Source organism: Fistularia commersonii, chromosome 1 (assembly GCF_037954325.1).
Source record: "Fistularia commersonii isolate RoL2024-O1a breed Wild chromosome 1, RoL_Fcom_v1.0, whole genome shotgun sequence".
NCBI lineage: Eukaryota > Metazoa > Chordata > Actinopteri > Syngnathiformes > Fistulariidae > Fistularia > Fistularia commersonii.
The window spans coordinates 6100320-6120872 of record NC_141284.1 but is presented as its reverse complement, the minus strand read 5'-3'; the positions used below and the strand labels follow the sequence as shown (position 1 = coordinate 6120872).

Sequence of the window (20553 nt, the reverse complement as noted above, 5' to 3'; positions counted from 1 at the left end):
AGTATGAATGTGTTGTTAAAGTTCATATCACTCAAAAGCACTATGTAATTATGTTATAAATGGTAGAGGCATGGCCACCCTACTCACTGTGCGTTGCACATAGAAGTAAAAACATGAATATATGAACCTGTACATTATTTGAATAGCATAGCAGTGAATGCACAATAACCAAGTGCGTATATACATGTCATTAGCCAAAGTTTAGTTGAATATGAATAGTTGTATTGATCTTTCGAAGAAGTGTCCCAGCATGCCATTTGCTATGCAAATAAAAAAGACAACGAAATAACTGCAATTATTTGCAATCGAGACAAATTTAACATAAATGGACAGCTAAATATTGAAAACAGGTTAAGCTGTTCGAACGATGCAGCGGGACAAGCGACTTTAATTGCGTCATCGGTCACGTGTTTTGTTTTTTTGCGGAACAAGACGAGCTTGTAGCTTCGCTAGCGTCCACATGCTACCTCTGGAAGCTAACTCATGATGGCTAACGGCCGGGCGGAGGCGGAGTTTTGCCTGAAGAAGATGTGTTTCCGGGCTGTCAGGAGACACTTTGCTGCCCTGAGTACCGAAGCTTTCCTCGGTAAATTAATTAAATCGTGAATTTAACGGTAAACATGCCGTTGACGAGACCGGCCGGAAGTTAGCATGAAGCAACAAACTAATGTACTACCGTGATTCTGCAAACACAGCGGCGTTTTGGTGTTTTTTTTTACACCCAAACTTCTACGGAAATGTGGCGGAATAGCTTCCCAATACTGAAGCGTCCAGAAGTTAATTTAAAGTTCAATTAAATAAATTAAAATTTAATTTTTTTGAGTTCCCCCTTCGTCTACTCACATATGATGGGAACCATCAGGGAAGTTGACAGGCGCACTAAGTTGATATTGACGTGACATTCTGGTCAATGAATCTCAAAATTATTATTTTCGTTTAATGTCTCCTCGGATTCAACGTCTTTTTCCAATAAAGAAGTGGGAATACCATTAAATTATATGGATAAGACGAAAGAAGATATTTCTATAGTAGCAAATGTTTAGGAAACAAAAACAAATTACCTAAAATGTAAACAGATGAAAGGGAAATAAGCGAAACCAAAACTAAAATTGTGACTATTAACTCGAATAACTTTATATCTGATGCTGTAGTTAGATTATTTTTAATTGTTAAGTCCCAATTTACTTGTGTTTTGTAAAAGGTTCCAATAAAAACATAAGTGAGATGAACCCTTTTTGAGACTTTTTGATTGAGGTTTGGTCATGTATTTAGATAGAATTGGTACAAAACACTCAGTTGTATGACTTCTGTCTCATGTTATCTTTCCAAACGCAGATCTCCCAGTGACTCTTGTGAAAGAGCTTCTTCCTCACCTGACCGTATGTCAGCTGGATGAGCTCCAGCCCGCCCTGAACCGCAAAGGTGACAACAATTAATGTGATTTGGGGCTCTCGTACATGCGGTATTTTTGTAATTGTAATTTGTAATTGCTCTTGTATTTAATTTTTTTTAGGAATCTCCACCCTCTCCGGATGGCTTGGCCTCCTGCAGGATATTTGTGGTCCGAAAACCGTAGGTGTAAGAAATAAACGCTTGCCGGCGTGGAGTCGGACACGGGCACATTTTGGGTTTTTGTCATTTCAGGCGTCCGACTCCCTGACGGAGGAAGAAGCCAAACAGGAAGTCATGAGACAGCTTTTTATTTTCGTCTTCTATGGCTTCACCAACTCCTTTGTCAGCAAGAACATCGCAAATCTACAAACCCTATCCTTCCTGCGGGCGGCGGCCAAGTGCATCACCCACTTCTTGATCACCGCCAGCTCTCCCGATCCCCTCCCGAGTTTAACCGGGGAGCGGCGATTGATTTTGGAGCTCTTAGAGAAGCGGATCCGGAGTGTGTCACTGACCAACACCGTGGACTTATCAAAAAGGAAGTCTCTGAGTGCGCTGTGCGTCCTCCACCGCTTGATCGATCACGGGGTCGCCACTGAGCTCGTGGTGAGCGTGCCGTGCGCAGTCACGCTTGCCCGGCTCCTGCGGGGACGGGGGTCTCAGTACACGCACGACAAATCGACGTACTGTGCTGGAACAGCGTTGTCGTCGGAAGAGGAGGACAATGGAGCCGTTCCACGCAAGCGCCGGCGGCCGGACCCTGCGAACGCGGGTGCCGAGAAGCCGCTCGACGGTGAGAACTTCGCTTTGCACCTGCGGACCTTGTGCCGGGTGACACCGGGGAGCGACTGTCCGCAGGGCCAGATTGAACGTCTGGAGGTCAGACGGTGTTCTCCCGAATGCCTTGTCATGCTGGGGCGTTTCCTTCCCACCTTCTTCTGCCTGCGCTCTCTCACCCTCCACAGTGAAGGTAAGTTTGGGGGTCAATGGACTTGTGTCACATGAGATAAAAGTGTAAAAAATGTAGAAATTTGGCTTTATATTGTGCCACCTGTATGCATGTGATTTTTTTTTTATAACAGTGAAACTAATAAATCTTTTTGTAGTCTACATAAGATGTAGCACAGGGGTCCCCAAACCCTGGTGCCAGCAGCGATTCCGGTCCGCAAACAAAATCTTTCTTGGTACAATTAATGTTTTTTCATTTGACCTTCCGGGTATTATTTTGAAAAACTACGTTTCCGCCTTGGCCTTCTTGCCGCACTTAACTCTGTCCGAAACCGAAATCGCTGGAGAGCTTTATCGGGAGGAAACAAGCAAACTATGAGACAGCAGAAGCGCAAAGAAAGCTGCGTTTAAATGATAATATAAAGATTCCTGCCTAAGTTACGGATTCATTGCAACATGTGATACACAAGCTTCGTGCCCGCTATGCTTTATTTGCGGTGAATGGCTGACTAATGAAGCTATGAAAACCTCAAAATTTATTTTCATTCGTTTATTTTGATTATAGTGCAAAATGATTGTAATTGCCTAATACAACATGTAATCTGTATTCAGATTAAATACTGTAAACTGTCAAAACGTTGTTATTTGAACACCCGCCCCCCCTAACTGGTCAGCGGAAACATTTTCATGCATTAAACTGGTCCCTGGTACCAGAAAGTTTGGGAGCTGCTGAGGTAGATGATTCTTGTTTTTTCTTCCCATTTTCGAAAATGTACTAACGTCATCTGTAAATTGCTGCCAATCAATTCGCTCGATAGCTTTGAGTGAGTTGGCCAGTCGCCCTTAGCCAAGCCCTGCCTCCCCTTCCTGTCGCTACGTCTGATAAGTTGCCCGAAGGTCAACGTGGCACTCTCAACAGCCTGACACAGAAATCCCTGGAGAAATATTGTGTTATTTTTGCAAAAACAAAAAAAAACAAACAAAAAAAAAAGCCAAAAGGGGTCGTTTATTCAGACCCTGGCTACGTTACCTCAGCCGGCTAGTTAGCGACTATCATTTGTAGCTACTGATGTTAGGAGCCATTGAGCAAAACCGGAGAAGTGAGTTCGGATTTTCAATCACCCCTGTGGTTTGACAACCCGTACATAAATAAACACTGATAGACGCGTGTTGGCAAACCCGGTCTCTGAATATTACGGTACTCCTTTCCTCCACATCAGCATGCTTTTCATTCCTAGGGATCAATAAAATTGAATTTGTCGTGTGTTCTGATTTGTTTATAGAATCGGGTCTGTCTCTATTGTCCAGGGATGTTCAGCGGCGACGAGGTTCGGGGTCTGGCCCGGAGCCTGAGGCTGCTATCGCTGAGCGGCAGGGGTTCGCTGGCCCACCTGAGCGCCGGCGTCCTGCCCCGGCTCCGGTTGGCCATCCAGCTGGCGGACGCCTTCCCGACCCTGACGTCCCTGAGCGTAGAGGTGGAGGCCGAGCGCTGCGCACACCCGCCCGCCGCTGAGCCGAACCAACCAGGTGTCGAGGTTTGAACCGTGAAATACTTGGCCGGTTTGAAAAGGGGCCAGTACATTAAGGGTCTGCGTGTCTCTACCCTCCCTCGCCTTCCCCCACAGCCCCGCTGCAACTGGAGCATCTCCGAGTCAGACTGGGCTACACGCCGACGGCGGACACCTCCCTGACCTCGGTGCTGGGGCGCTGCCCGCGCCTCACCTCCCTGCACCTGGCCGGGATGAGGCTCCCAACGGGCTGTTCTCAGAGCAGCCTGCTAAACACGCTCTCTGGTAACAGTGGGGGGGGGTCATAATAAATGGATAATAAACAATTTTCATTTACAGCCTTCGCCTGCTTGAGGGAAAGCAGTGTTTTCAGCCGCTGAGGGTCCAGTGTTCTGTGTGTCTCCCGCCAGAGTCTCACGACCTCTTGAAGAGGCTGGTCCTGGAAGACGTCAAACTGTCCGACTGTCTCCCCGAGCTCTTGAATCTCCTGCGGGGCTGCAGGCTGGAGGGTAAGATCCGTGTGTTTGTTGTTGTTGGTTTTTTTTTTTTTTTTTCATTTTGTTTTTTTCATTTGTCGGTTTGGTGTCGATGCCGCTCCCCAACAGAGCTGCGTCTCAATGACTGCCGCCTCCTGGAGAGGCGGACGGACCGGCGGGAGAGTCTCCAGCAGCTGGTGGTCGCCCTGAAGGCCGCGCCCTCCCTGCGAACGCTGGGCCTGGCCCAGAACCGGCTAGGTGAGTGAGGGTCTCGCACGGAATAAGACGAGCGCCGTGACCTCCTTCCTTCGTGATCCTGCATCATGAGGGATAGGATTCTGCACGACTGACCCGTACGTGTGCCGCGTGTTCCGCAGCCAGGGACGTGTGCGTGTTGGCCGAGCTGTTCTCCGGACCCTCGCCGAGCTCCGTGACCACACTGGACATCAGGTAAGACCAGCCCAGCAGCGCCTGGAATTTCAGGAATCTGATTTTGGATGATTTATCAAGGCTCTATATAACTTTGGAAGTCCAGAGAGCACTTAAAACCGGTTTATTACAGAATCGACTAAGCAAATCGCTCTGGTGTTGCGGTCCCCAAACTACGGCCCGCCTCCACATTTTACCCGGCATGTGAACAAGAGATGCACTGTTGATTTTTTCTTTTTTTTTTTTTCCCATTCCGGCCACGGAATCGTGACTCGTACATGCATAGAACATAACACCAAATATCGCCCTTCCACAGTCTGTCAAATAACACGGAATAATGGTGAAAAGATTATGTAAGATGAAAAAAATAGATTCAGAATGCAGGGTATTAAACCTGGTAGATGTATTAAACTTGGTAGGTGTTGGTATCAGTTGGGTCTCATAGCCTGCTTGCTTTCTGGTTTTCACAGTGAATTTGATATGAAAGAGCTGCAAACAGTTGTGTCTACAAGAAAGTTAATGTGCCTTGGTCTTTTTATCTGTGAAAAACTTGAAAAGGGCTATTATTTATTTCATAAATAGTGTTATCTATTTCATTAATAATGTTATTATTTATTTTCAGATTTATTTATTTTTTTCCTGTCAAGATCCCAGAAAGGGTTAATTTTTGGTTATGTGTTGGCTTTCTGGAAAACAATAAATGTTTACGTTTAGACACCGCTGCGATCGTCACACTTGTTGTGACGAACTGGCCCGTCAGAGAAGGGAAAAGCTATTTGGTCCGCGCAGAAAAAAGTTTGGGGGACCCCTGCTCTAGTGTCTCATTCAAGGACATTCGGGAGTTCGGAGCTTTTCAACAACTCAACTCGGCTCTGATGATCCACCATAATGCATAAGCAAATGTAACAATACACACTTTTTAGCGGAGGAGACTAAAAAACTAAAGGCAGCGCCTGAACGACACCGCGGTGCCTTCGAGGTCACGACCAAACCCGAAATAAGCGCTTCACGTCTGTCCCCCGACCCCGGCAGCTCCAACTTCATCCAGGCGGCCGACCTGCTGGGGTTCTCCGAGGCCCTGCGGACACGTCGCCCCCCGCGACCCCTCACCCTCGACCTCAGGAGGAACCCGGGCGACCGGGATCCCGAAACGTGGAACCTGGCATTGAGCGGGCTCCGCCCCCTCTGCGTCCTCCTGGAGGCAGGCTGGAGATCCACCAACATGATGGCAGACCACATCGGTAACATGTGACCGAGACGGGTTCCCCACACGCGGTGGGAAAAAAAAAAAAACGGCGAGTAAAAAAAAAAAAAAAAAAAACAACCCCCCGTCTTTCATTTGACATTTGAATGATTTATTAAACCAATGTCCGTTTACACTTGCAGTCTGGTCCAGGGCAGAGTGAGTGACAGTGGACATTAAGATGACGGAAGGAAACCAGAGACCGGACACTCTCACCTTTTCGCCCCCCCCCCCCCCCCCCATCTCTTCACGTCCCGAGAACAGCACCAACTCATCATTAGTTTAAAAAAAAAAAAAAAAAAAAACTTTTAAAAAGAGGCTCTTTACTTTTTTTTTTTTTTTTTTTTTTTAGTGGATCTTTTTTTTTTTAAAGCTAAATATTCGTAACACTTGAGTAAATTCAGGTGGTCTCCCTGGTATGTTGTCACGTTTTAGTAAAGTTGAAGTGTCTGCATGCTAATTGGTTTGATTGGCTTGGTCAATACAAGACAGCACTGACTATCTACAACCGTCGCTTGACACCACGCTCACACACACACACATACAGACACTCCGCACGCCACAGACTCTCCAAGGCGTGGTCGCCGACCGGCCTCTCCTTAATAGAATATATCCTATATTCAAAGGCGCGGGCTGTCGGATGAGAGAGGAGTCGTGAGTTTACGGTTTCTGCTTAAAACAAAAACAAGTAGAGCATCGGACCCTCAGCCTCGAGTGGAATATTCTCGCCGATGCTGTTAAATCCCTGATCTACGCTCTCAGTCAGTTTCACTTAGCAGCAATGATTTGGAGACTCTTTTATACATATATATAAATATTTTGGTCGTATTTAAAAACAATCTGATTCATCGTCGCTTTTCCAACTTCGGAATATATAATTATAATTTTTTTACTCCATTTAATTTGACACTGTTCGTCCCCATTCAAATGTACAAGCTACCTCACGAAAATGAGAGAAAACACGGGGCGGGGAAGTTCCTGGAGTCCAGTCTGTGAAGAGCAGACAAATCTACGGATACCTGGTCCTTCTGCAGTGTTCAGACGGACGGATTTCGCATCGAGCTCTTCAGCGGTGAAACTTTACACACACACATACACACAAAAAAAACAAACACAAATTAAAAACCCTGTTGTTTTCCCTCTGCGATTTGGAACCTGTTCCTCTGTATTTACCTATTTATACATGGTTTGTACAGTGTCAATTTACACGTGGGGTGAGGATGTCGGTCGCACACACTCATCGTCTACTCGCACGTTAAAACACGTTCACAAACACAAAGGGTGTCACCCAGACTTTTGAGGAAGTCAGGATTGTGTGTGTGTGTGTGTGTGTGTGTCTGTGTACGCTTCATAATCATCCTTTCCAGTGCGTCACGAGAATCTCTGCAATGAACTAAAAGCAGGTTACGAGTGAGACGCATTCATTCATTCATTCACGCATCCATCCATCCATCCATCTGTCGACGCACGAACAACACAACATCTCCGGAAGGCATTGAAAGGACGTCTCCAAATAAATATCAATAAATTAACTCATATCAAAAGAACGGGTTAAAAAAAAAAAAAAAAAAACATAGAAATTTCTGTTAAATACGTCAACGGATAGCAGTCCGCACTCTTTGAGGAGGGACGGTCGTCGATGCCGACACACACATTCACGACCGGTGATTGAGCGGGGGATGGGGGGGATGGGGGACGGCGTGGCGTGGCAGTGTTGTTCGATCCCTCCTGCCTTACAAGCACCAGATCCGGCTTCAGAAAACACGGGAAAAGGGCTTGTTGGTCAGTGTTGACCGGCAAGCGGGGCCTTTTGCGTTTACCTGACCCTCATGGTGTCGCGGGCGATGAGAACAGGGACAGCCGACCCCCTCCTCCGGCTGCCGCCTCACACTCGCGTCCTCCACTGAAGAGTAACAACACATTAATAACACGAATGGCAGCCCGGCGTGTCTTTCCTGTGGACAGTCGGAGCTGTGTGTGTGTGTGTGTGTGTGTGTGTTTGTCACTATGTCACGAACATCAGCAGGATTACACCGCACAGTCCGGTGTGTTTCTTTTTTTTTTTCTATTTTTAGTAAAAGCCTCGACTACTAATTGAGCTTGACATTAAGTCTAACGATGGGTTTTAATATTTTAGGCTGAAACGCCTGAACGCAACGGAGCGAAACTCGACAGGCAGTATCGGGAGGGGGCGGTGGGGGGGTTCCATGTCCCTGCTCTCCTCAGCCGGGGGTCCGTTCGCGTCGGCAGCTGAGGGCAGCCGGCCCCGGGGCCCCCTGCGAGGCCGGCGACGGACGGTGAGAGTTTTCGTTTTCTCACCCGAGCGACTCCGATCGGAAGGTCGCGTGAGGAAGCGGTGGAAGAACGCCGACCGGCCGAGTGTGTGTCTGCTGAAAGTCTGGTGCACAAAAATCTGTGGCCTCGCTCGCAGGGTGCGTGTGTGTTTTCAGGTCTGTGGCAGAATGTACGTCTCGATAAGTAGATCACTCATGTCAGTAGTAATACTTTTAAGTTAGTCGACATTGTACACTGTAGAAGACAGACTATGCGTGTGTGTGTGTGTGTGTGTGTGTGTGTGAGAAAGAGAGAGAAAGAGCACAGAGGAACAGTATCTTGCTTGAAGGTCAGCGACATGAAATGAGGAGATCCCTGCAGTCCAGTACTGTATGTATCTACTGTATTCCTGTGTTTAGTGCATGTGAAGGCACGCCGAGTACCGCTGTCCTGTGAAAGTTTGCGTTCTCTCTCGTGCTGAACGTCCGTCCGAGAGCCACGTACTACAGAGAGACGGAGGTGCGGTGACCAACTCAAAAGTGGAGGCAGTTGTTGTCAGTACCCGCGAGGGTTAAGCGGGTCGGAAATGCCAGGTTTTTCACCTGGAAGCAGCGGAAGCAGCAGCAGCAGCAGCAGTGATGGGATGGATGGCGTTCCTGTGCTGGGGGGGGGAGGAAGAGGGGGGGGGTCAAACTGGTGGGGTTGGAATGGCGGGGAAGTTAAGGTGTGTGTCTGTGTGTTTGTGTGTGTGTGTTGGGGGTAGGCTATAGGATCCCGTCCATGAAGCTGGTGTCCAGCCGCTGGATCAGCACCCGGATGAAGGACATCTCCTTGCGGGTGTTTTCGAAGATCACCCGAGGGTCGTCCGACTGGCAGCGCAGGCAGTTGGGCGCCATCACCATGGCCAGGTTGTTGACGTCCATCTTGGTGATGGCCACGTTGGCGGGCTGGGCGAATACCTGCGTAGAGGGACCGCAGAGTATTTCAGAATCGGTTTGAGGGAGTACAGCTGCCACCTGGTGACTGCAAGTGGAACAGATGGCAACAGGAAAAATTCCTCTACAATAAAAGAGAAGAGAAAAAATAAAATTGTATTATCCTAGGTTGAAATGATCTCTCTATATTCTATATATTTTAATATATATGTATGAACATATATATGTATGTAGGTGTATAGATTTTAACTAAATATGGATGTATATACACAGAAAATACAGGCATGTATCTATAAATATACACACATTCACACATATATGTGTTGTATATCTATGGATAAATAATTTGATAAAATATATAAATACTTTGAAAGTATACATATTTTTGTAATTATGTATCATACTGATATAAAACTGAAAATATGTGTATACATAAATATATGTATATGTAAATGTATAAATAATTTGTGATAAAAAAATTAGATAAAATTAAAATTAGATGTGTTGAATAACTATGGATAAAGAATTTGATCAAAATATGTAAATACTTTGAATGTATACATATTTTTCAAATTATTTATCATATTGATACAAAACTGAAAATATTTGTGTGTGTATATATATATTTATGTGTGTGTGTGTGTGTATATATACATATATATATCTAAATGTATAAATAATTAATGATACAAAATTAGATAAAATTAAAATTATATGTGTTGTGTATCTATGGATACATAATTTGATTAAATACTTTGAAAGTATACATATTTTTCAAATTTATTTATCATACTGGTATAGAACTGAAAATATTTGTATACATAAATATACCTGTTTGTATGTATATGTAAATGTATAAATAATTTATGACAACAAAATGAGATAAAATTACAATTAAATGTGTTGTATATCTATGGATACATAATTTGATTAAATACTTTGAATGTATACATATTTTTCAAATTATTTATCAACAAAACTGAAAAAAAAAATATATATATGTGTGTGTGTTTGTGTGTATATGTAAATGTATGAATAATTTATGATTAAAAAATAGATACTTTTAATGTATTCATTTTTTAAAATTATGTATCTATTGATGCCTCAGTGTGAAATTATTATTTTATGTCATCTGTAGATTTTATGTACGTGTGTGTATGTATAGGTATGTACATATATATAATTTATAATAAAAATATCTAATAAAATATATAATTTAACTGCAATACTGTGAAACTATTAGTATTCTTATTATCATTTTAATGATACCACCCAGCCTCTGTTCATGAAGTTCAAACTGCCAAGTCTACGCCGCGACCATTCAGATAAAGGCTTGCTTGAGGTCGGAATGATGTGTGTGTGTGTGTGTGTGTGTGTGTGTGTGTCACCTGTAGGAAGCGGATGAGGTAGCAGAGCACCAGTTTGTTTATGTGCGGCAGGCCCAGCACCACGTTGACCGCTGCCTCGGCGTTGTCATAGTGATTGATACACTCCTCGTAGAACTCGTGAGGGATGAGCGGCTCCTCCAGCTCCCGGTACCAGAGCTTCAGCAGAGACGCTGGGACACAGGGACACACACCGAGGCTGAGGTACAGTCACTCATATACACATACTCTCCCACCCTATGTGTGTGTGTGTGTGTGCGTGTGTGTGTGTGTATACCTGGGATGTGAGGGTCCTCCAGTCCCGTGGGGATTTTCCATTGATCCACTTGCAGCTTTAGGGCATTTACTTCATCTATGTCTCCTGGTACCCTGGAGGTCAAAGTTTACCTGCTGGTTACGCTCTCTCCAGCCCTCTTCACTGAAGTCCTGTCTTTTTTTGCCCGTCATTCGCTCTATTCCAGAAATACAATCCAAGAGCTACCGTGCTAACGTTAGCAAACTTTTCCACCTTGGGTTGGAGGGGGAGGTGTACAGGATTGTCTCAGAAAATTTGAATATTGTTATAAAGTTCTTTATCTTCTGTAATGCGATTTAAAAAACAAAAATGACTTTTTCATGATATTCTAATATTTTGAGATGGGATTTTTGAGTAATATGTAAGCCCTAATCAGCGATATTAAAAGGCTTGCAATATTTCAGTTGATTTGTAATGAACCCAGACTGTATGACACTTTTGTTTTTGTAATTGCATTACATTAAAGAACTTTATCACAATTTTCTAATTTTCGGAGACAGTCCTGTATGTGTGTGTGTGTGTGTGTGTGTGTGCGCGTGTGTGTGTGCTCTCACACCTGAAGATGCCCTCCGTCTGGTCCCCGTTGAGACCCAAAACCTCCTCGGAGAGGCGGGTCTGCACCCAGGGCAGCTGGTGGTCCGGGTAGCGCTCCTTCTGGAGGGCCATCACCTCCTCCAGCGACGAGCCGAACATGGAGGGGCTGAAGATGGCGTTCCTGGCGTGTTTAATCTCCTCCAGGCAGGGCTTCTGGAGACCCTGGACACACACACACACACACATTAATACAACCGAGTGGCAGCAGGAGGAGGGGGCAGACGAGGAGCAGGTTAACAGCAGTTGAAACTATCGCCTGCCGCGGACAAATGATCTGTTAGTGGCTTCGCTCAAATTCTGGCGCGGACTGACGGGCGTGAAGCCAAATGATGCCCGCCTGCCAACACACACACACACACACACACACACACACACGCACATACACACGTGCACCTAACATGCTGTCAACACACAATTACAAAGTGTGTGTGAAAGACAAAATGAGGCGGTTTGTGAATCATAATAATAGCAATAATATAAGAAATAATGGTGGGCGCCTGGCAGGCCTGCTGCGGGAGTGCAAGCCGAGCCAAATGAAAGAGAGCCCAGGGACTTGGGAGAAGATCTGAGGTTGCTATCGTGGACTGATAAAGGGATATGAGTGCAGATTGGGTAGGGAATGAGAGAAGTGCATTATGGGATATGCCTCAGCAGAGTAAGCCTATGGCTGCATAACTAGGTGCTATCCTAGCGTTGGCTAGTTTTGAGCCTGTTTTTCAACAAAGACAGGATGTGTTACCCAGATCCAGGTTGCCGGGTGGTTCCACAGAAGAAGAACTTGGTAGCCAAATGCTAATAAATACCGATGGCGCTAACAGTCATGTTGTAAAAGCTGAAATGTTACAATAAAAGCGTCAATATTCATTGAAGAAATAAGAATGATGCCGGGTCCTGGGACATTTCGCTTGCAAGATTTTTCGGAGTCTCACCCACGAACGTCTCTCCATCTCTCGATGTGTTTTATACATCAGGTGGGAAAGGCGGTCCCTCGGTATAACAAGGATTTGTCTCTGAAAGCCTCCTAAACTCTGCCTGACAGGCTTTTTTTTTCACCCCCCCCCCCCGTCTCGGTCTTTTAGACTTTTTGCAATCACACGATAGCCTTGTTGGCTCGGAAACCTGCAGACGAGAACAGACGGGGTGCGGCGGAACCCGCTGACCCTGGTTTATCGTTCTTGACAGATTGTCCCTTCGCTCACCGCCAATAATGAAATGGTGACTTTTTAGCGCTATCAACAAAAGTACATGTTTTTCGCTGGATGGACGCGTCGGCGACGCCCGTCACAGAATACCAAGCCTGATCCAAGTAGAGACGGGTGGGTCGAGGCGAGCGGCGCGGAGCTCTTACCTTCTTGGCGCCGGTCATAGCGGCTTTTGTCAGCTTCCTGAAGCAGTATTTGGCGTAGCTGCTGATGGCCACCCCTGCAGGGGACACACACACACACACACACACAGAGGTGACAGTAAGTGACGGACGTCGCTGCCCACACCGGTTTTCATTTATCACGGGCCGAAGAGGCGTGAGTCCGCGGCCGGTGAGACCCGAAATCAGATTACGAGTAGCTTTTGTCACAGTTTACACCGGGTCGCCGTGGAAAACATCCGACCTGAAAGTGAAATTAAAATCGCGCCTTGAGCTGAAAATGTGGGTGAGGCGTATCCGGGCTAGGTTTGCATCAAGGACACCCTGAGAACCATCTGTCCTATTTCAAGCCTTGTAGTTCCACCCGCTGACCTGAGGGCGACAGCAGAGAGTCGGTACAGCAGAAGGTCCCACTCTAGCGGGGGGGGGGGGCCACGTCCCGCTGTGGGCCCTCCGCTCATGGATGGAGGGGACGCCGCCGACGCCGCCGCTGATGCTCCTGCTCTCCCCCCGGAGCTGGTTTGATGCAGATTATAGTTTTTTTTTTTTTTGGGGTCATGGGGTCCTACGGTCTGGGTCCCCCCCCATACCGCCTATGCGGCGTATTAGCATATTAGCATCACTCCAAGTGCGGAAGTCGATGAACGATAACGATAGTGAAATTTAAAACGAGAAATCCTTCGTTCTGATCGCGGTGTCTCCCGGTCGCCAATGCCGTCGCTCACCCTTGGTGTCGTTGAGTGGGTCCATGTGCCGGTAGATGTACCCCTCCAGGTAGCTGTGGAACCGAGGGGTCGGCGGAAAGAAGGCCAGGCAAATGGCCATCAGCTCCCAGCCGCGCTCCAGGCTGTCGTAGCGGAAGTTCTCGGTGGTCTGACGACACAGCTGGATGTAGAGCTCGTCGCGCAAACCCTGGTTGCTCCATCCGCGCACCACCACCTGACACATGCACACACACACACACACACACACACACACACACACACACACACACACACACGGTCAATCCCAGAGGATGATATTAAGTTCCTCCTCAGACAGTGGTGTCGGAGGTAATCATCATCGGCCTATGAAGGTTCTGGTTCAGCTCGCGGTCCTTGCAGCGGAGGAGCGGCGTGCTGCTCCGCCCGCTATTCTTCTACCGGAGCGAAGCGTGGAAGACGGCTCTAAAACGGGTGTGTTATTTAATTTTGCCCGTGAGCAGATCACCTCAGGGCGCTGATATAAACTTGTCAGCGCTTCAGAATCTTGAACTGCGTGACCGGTACGGTGGCTGTATTTACTACTTTATTACTATAACATTTGAAATTTATTATCCGACCTCGAACAACCCCGGGAATCCCCATTGCAGGTCGTCATGGCGATGATACGTCCAGTCACACAGTTGTGTGAGTTTTTAAGTGCGTGTGTGTTGCACGTCATACTTCAGTTTGTGTTTACACACTCAACGACTGTATGCGAATTGCTGTGCGTGTGCGTGCGTGCATGTGTGTGTGTGTGTGTGTGTGTGTGTGTGTGTAGGGGTTGCACACACCTCTAGAGCCACGCCTAGGGGGTCAACCTTGGAGCGGCGGTCTCCCATGTAGGTCTGGATCAGTTTAAAGATCTCAACCGCTTCCTTCTTCACTGCGCGGTCGGAGGTTACGATCATGGGCTTCTTGATGGGCTCGCTGCTCCACGCCAGCATGTTGGCGATGGACACCTTCCTCCTGAACAGACCCTGGGGAGACACAAGCGCCTTAACGACACGAAGGGCCCGCCGTTAAATCTCTCTCTGTCCCAAGAAACACAGCTGAGCACACAGAGGCCGCCAAATGTTTTCTTCACGCTTCCAGAGAATCAGAGAAGTATGCAACCGGGAGGGGACTTAATAGTTAGCGCTGGGCTCGACTTTGGTTACTCTGCAAAGGCTTCCCCTGCAGAGGGATCTCCCATGATGCACTTTTCTCCATCCTGGGGGGAGTTCCTGGGGGTCCTCTAGTTTTGCAAGGGGCCAGGCATCCACCATTTCAACTTATTTATGAATATCAAGGCTACTATTGTATCGTTTCAGCTACTTCCGCATAGCCGTTAGCCAACCTTCATACCCTGTTCTACCCCAACCGGTCAAGGCGGAAGGCCGCCCACATTGAACTCTGTCGGAGTTCTGCGACGGAAAAAAAGCAGTGTTTCCTCCGTGAGCAAGCGCTCAAAGAAGGGGAATGTTGGGTTTCTGTCAATCATTTTAAAGAGCGCGGTCCAAACCTGCTCTGCGTTGCGATATGGCGTCGAGAAAATAAAATCGGACTTGAAGTGACTCAATTTCTTCCGCTGTTTATGTTTCGTGCGGCGGTTTGACGCCACCTCACTGTGACGACCCCCGGCCGCATCCGATACGTTGTGTTAAGGGACTCAAGTCTTGAACCATGTCGTAGAAAAGCTCAATTATACATCAAGTCCTGCTGTAGTTATTCAAAATTCTCTCAAGATTCTTAAAATTAATGAGCCTGTGTTCTTGTACTCCGGCATAAAGCCCTATTATTTTGAAATGTTCTCCTTCCGTGGCCGAATTAGCCTGCTCCTTTCATGACAGCGTGAGGGTGATGGTCGCAGCTGCACTTCCCTCTGCCTGGTTAACAAACCCTGACCTGATTTGTTGCGACTCAGTCCGGGCGTCTCTCCCTGCGCTTTTGTCTCGGCTGAGATAAAGAAAATTTTCCCCTGAGTTTTCCGGAAGGTACAATTTAGTACAAGGTCCTTCCTGGTTCGTGGTTCGTCTTGGTTGAGAGCATCTTTTCACTCGAGCTTAACTCGCTAATTGTAGCGGCTGAGAAGCTGAAAGAGATTACGGATCAGCTGTTGAGCAGGAGAACCTCAAAATCTTCGCGTGTGATTGACTAATCCCGGGAGTGATAATATCTGATTGTTCAGACGTAGGCGAGTCACGCGAGAGACTAATATCAGGTGGATTCAACGATCGGATCCACCGTGATGGCCGCTATATGGCCTCCGAGTACCTGCGTGTGTTTGTTGAAGTGCTTCGATGCCCAGTTCTCGATGTCTGTCTCCGAGGAGGGCTTCCGCAGGGTGAATTCCGGGAAGACGCCGCAGCTGGCGCTCGGCATCATATTCCTGGCATTTCGGCTGGCCTCGAATTGGGCGCAGGCTCCGAGATCCTCCGACTGGCGTCCGGGAGAGCGGAGGGGGGAATCAGAGAGAGGAGAACGTCATTCGCGGCCCCCCTGGCTACTGGGTTCCTCGGGCTCTGAGAGGGAGCTGACTGGGATTAATGCTTAATACTGACGCGTTAATACTTCAACATCCACAAGGCCACTTCAGTTCAACAAAGAAGCCTTTTATTCTTTGGTGCCTCCAACTTCTTTTCAGTCTAAAATAACAGCAGTGTACCTGAAATACCTGAAATGTCAAACTGAGAGTCCGACAAATTGAACAAAACCCCCCACCCAAACCGGTTCTAGCCTCTGCTTCGGTTCGATCTGCTCAACCGTCAGTTGAGGATGCCGCGCAATTCCAGGACGGATGGCGAGGACTGCTCTTGGGCGTTGGACTTGTTATAACTTTGAAAAAAAAAAAAAAAATAGAAAATTAAGTTTGTGAAAGACTTTTGGGAGTCGGTTAATTCAATTTTCTAAACAGAAGACACTGACGGTAGAGCAGCAGCTTCCACTGCATCTAGTTGACGAAAAACACACGCTTTTTCTAAGGCAAGTGTTCCAGATAAATGTCTTTGGTGCAAAACACCCTAAACCGAATCGGTTACACATCCGCTGTGAACAAGATCCCGCTTATTAATACTTAATCAGCTTTTATTGCATCATGTCAGCTAGAATCATATAATTGTTAGCGCTACTGTTACTGTTAGGATGAGATAGCATCATTAGCCCCCAACCCTCATACCCACCCTTGTTTTTATCACACTCCTACCCAAAGTGGTTGAGGCAGAAGGCTGCCCATGGATGTAGTGATAGAGGACAAGAAGTTCATCGGTGTGGGAGAAGAGGATACAGGGAATAGGGTTGGATGGATGAAGTCCATTAACTGTAGTGACTCTTGAAGGGAGTAGCCAAAAGGACCAGAGGACGGTGGGTAGAAGAGGTGACTATTGTGGACCACAAAGTAGCAGAGATTAGTAAAGATGAAGTGAGGAGGGCATTGAAGGGGATGAAAAGTGGAAAGGCGGTTGGTCCTGATGATTTATCTCTGGAGGTATGGAGAGTTCCTGGTTAGATTATTATCGTACAGGATCTTGGAGAATGAGAAGATGCCTGAGGAATGGCAAAGAAGTGTGATGGTGGCTATTTTCAAGAATAAGGAAGATAATTGTAACAATAGTGTAATTATGTTGGTGAGTTGTAAATTGAAGTTATGGGAAAGAGTAGCAGAAACTAGACTGAGCACAGGAGTCACCTTTGTTGAGCTGCAGAATGGTCAGAGGCGGCTACATAGGGCCTTTTTAGGCCTAGAAAAGCATACAAAAGGGAGCAAAGAGAGAAACTATTGTACTGTATGAGAAAGTCCAGAGTGGCTGAGAAGTATGCTAGACTGGTGCAAGACATGTATGCCAACTGTAAGACAGTGGAGAGGTGTGCGGCAGTGAAGTTCAAGGTGGAGGTGGGACAACATCAGGGGTCAGCTCTGAGCCCTTTCTTGTTCACAGTAGTGATGGACAGGCTGACAGATGAGATTGGACAAGAATCTCCACAGACCATGATGTTTGCATCGTGATCCTCAGTGAGAGCAGGAAGCAGGTGGAAGAACATCTAGAGAGGTGACGTATACCCTTGAAAGGAGAGGAATGAGGGTTAGTTGCAGCAACACAGAATATATGTGTGTGAATGAGAGGGACCCGAGTGGAACGGTGAGCCTACAGGGAGTGGAGATCAAGAAGTTGGAGGATTTTAAGAACATAGGGTCAACAGTCCACAGCAACGGAGAGTGTGGAATAGAGGTGAAGAGACGGTTGGGAAACAGGTGGAGAAACATTTTAGGGGTAATAAGTGATAAAAGAGTATCAGCCAGAATGAAAGGAGAAGTGTACAAGACAGTGGTGAGAACAGTGATGATGCCTAGTTTGGAGAAAGTGGCATTGTGGAAAAGACAGGAAGCAGAGCTGGAGGTCACAGAGATGAAGATGTTGACGTTCTCTTTGGGAGTGACCAGGATGGATAGGATCAGGAATTAGTCCATCAGAGGAACAGGACATTTTCAGTGTTTTGGAGAGAAGGTCAGAGATACCAGACGGAGGTGGTTTGTTCATTTACTGAGCTGGGAAAAATATATTTGTAGAAGGATGCTGAGGTTGGAACTGCCAGGCAGGAGGTCCAGATGAAGACCAAAGAGAAGATTTATGGATGAAGTGAGAGAGGATATGACGGTAGTTGGTGTGAGAGAGGAGGATACAGAGAATAGGGTTAAATGGAGAAGGTTTATTCACTGCGGTAACCCCTGTAGGGAGTAGCTGGGATCTGTCCAAGGTTTCCGCTCGGGTAAAAGCCAGGTTTGCCTCGCCACTGTAACCAAGTGCTCACTCATAGGGGAATTTTGGGATTCTCCGAATTATTTTAAGGAGTGTGATCTACAAGGAAAGTGTCACGAGACACCTCTGTTGTGATTTGACGCGAGACAATTAAAATCTGTCAATGACAATTAGCCGATGTGTTTTTGCAGTGTTTACATGCAGATATGAAACATCCCTGCCCCCTTTTTCTGGCATATGCTGTCTATAAAGGAGACTCCAGGCTCTGATCACATAGCACACATATGCTAGTGCATTGTGTACACACTCCATTTCACTCCTCTACGCTCCAGTTTGAAGAACGCGATATAGTGTCTGTCACAGTCATGCTTGACGAGCAGCGACAGAAAATCATCAGGGATCACGAGGGCCTAGATTATTCATGAAGTGTGTGACTCACTGGCAGTGACATTGCGTGTTGTCACTTCCTCCCAACAGTACACAAAGCAAGTAGAATACACTTGTGTACCTGTACAAACATCCCGGACTTTCGGGTATTTCAATGTAACAGTGACTGATGTTTCTACTCCCCAAACTACACTGGATGACAAATTGTTTCCGAGACATTCCAGACTTTTTCAGATTTAAACAGGTCTCCTCTCAAATTGGTCCATATTTTCGTCTCTTCAAATTGTAAATTAAATCAAATATATTTGACCATTGGACAATAAATTAATAGATACCATTATTGATAGGATATTTGTGCCGCTTGTGTCATCCTAAATTAGCAAAGTGCCAATTAGAAGGAGCAAAAGTGAGTGAGTTTGCCTTTTTGAAATAAACGTTAAAAAACGGTTCGTGTACTTTTTTGGATACATTTTGATTTTTAACTCTTGCGATATATGGATTGCAAACAAGCAATACTTGACCAAACTGTGATAAAAAAATCATGTCTTGAAGCTAAGCTAGGCTAATCACACTATAGTTAAAGTAGAGAAAATAAAGAATAAGCGACTTCCTCCTATCTCCTGTTTTGCAAAAATGCTCAAATATACCGTCAGCTTAAACTGTTTTTCCTCGCCATCTGACGACATTGGGTCTTCTGCAGAAATGTAATTTGCCCGCATCTTTTTCCCAACAGAAAGCCTTCAACAAACCGCTGCTGCACGCAAACTGTCAAATAAAATGAAATCCTGTGCAAATTCACGCCGCTTTATTTTCCATCTGGACGGGTCTGGATTCTGTTGGGTTCCCCTTTTTCGCTCCCTTGCTTTGAAAACCGAGGTCTCGCACAGATTGAATTTAAAAGGAAAGAACGGTGGAGAGGAGGGAAAGCGAAAGCCTATTTTCCTCTTGGCTAAATGCTCTCCGGCCCTCTCATCTCCTCTTTAGCCTCCGAGGGCTCTGATCGAGTCATGTATCATCAACCGACGCTTACGGATTCGGCTTGTATCTGGCTCGACATCACTCGGGCAAGTCAAACACAGGTCGGGGGCTTGTCGCAGGTTAAGCGTTCGTGATTTCCGACGGGGTGTGGCTTCAGCTCTGATTTCTGGCTCACAAAGGCAGTTTCTGCTAGGTGGATATATGCTATGAAAAAAAAAAAAAAAAATACTGCTAAATAAAACTGCTAAAATTGCAGAGGCGGAAGGAGCTTTGTTTTTAGTGAAAAATAAATGACGCGAATGGCTTTCCGAGGATTGCCACGAGCTGAGCGTGTGACGTAGTGAAGCGTAAGAAAAAATAGCGCACTACAGCATGCAGAGGGCCGCAGATCCGGCAGGGTTGATAAGTGCTGCCGTTCCAGCCCGAAGAGTCTGTAGATATGAGGCACTCAAGTAAAACTAGTCAGCCTCAGGCGGCGACTGAATTGGTGGCCATGCCACTATTTTATTGTTTTACACTGGTGGCCAATTATCTTTTGCAATGGAGTACCTCTATTTTAATCCTCAACTGTACTAAATAGAGTGTGCAGCAGACAAACATGAACCAACTCAATGTCACGAGAAGGTCGTCAACTATTAGATGGAATATTTACTCAATTAACGCTAAAAACGGGCTGCTATGTGCTAATTTTGGGGGGATCCGATGCAAACGGGCCTTACTATGCCAGTTACGCTTGGATATTTGACATAAACCACATTTGGACCTCTGGCATGCATCTGACTTGGAGATTATTTGCACACGTGACCCTAAAAATCCTTGGACATTTGACCTGCACTTCACTGGGAGTGGATTATAAACAGTTCAATAAAT

General features: G+C 46.3%; 2 protein-coding genes across 4 annotated transcripts in view; one reads left to right on the top strand and one right to left on the bottom strand.

Annotated features, from left to right (window-relative positions):
* Window positions 1–408: 408 nt before the first annotated feature.
* lrrc41 (leucine rich repeat containing 41) lies at window positions 409–6412 on the top strand. 3 transcript variants are annotated; one of them, XM_086146090.1, is made up of 11 exons: window positions 409–586; window positions 1336–1422; window positions 1514–1572; window positions 1645–2362; window positions 3649–3867; window positions 3966–4133; window positions 4259–4357; window positions 4454–4582; window positions 4702–4774; window positions 5786–6028; window positions 6140–6412. In XM_086146090.1, exons 1-10 carry the CDS (start codon window positions 484–486, stop codon window positions 6003–6005), a joined length of 1875 nt encoding a protein of 624 aa, XP_086002216.1. In that variant the 5' UTR covers window positions 409–483; the 3' UTR covers window positions 6006–6028; window positions 6140–6412. The 3 variants fall into 3 exon arrangements, with proteins under 3 accessions (XP_086002216.1, XP_086002215.1, XP_086002207.1); XM_086146089.1 differs by having other exon boundaries at window positions 5786–6048; XM_086146081.1 differs by having other exon boundaries at window positions 5786–5994; window positions 6140–6256.
* A 1634-nt stretch (window positions 6413–8046) lies between these two features.
* The window catches only part of arhgap39 (Rho GTPase activating protein 39), a 93810-nt gene continuing 81303 nt past the window's right edge, over window positions 8047–20553 (bottom strand). Inside the window, 8 exon segments of the mRNA XM_086146072.1 lie at window positions 8047–9229; window positions 10594–10763; window positions 10868–10959; window positions 11442–11641; window positions 12828–12901; window positions 13568–13781; window positions 14377–14562; window positions 15839–16003. Of these exon segments, the coding sequence (XP_086002198.1) occupies window positions 9035–9229; window positions 10594–10763; window positions 10868–10959; window positions 11442–11641; window positions 12828–12901; window positions 13568–13781; window positions 14377–14562; window positions 15839–16003 (1296 nt within the window). The 3' untranslated portion in view covers window positions 8047–9034.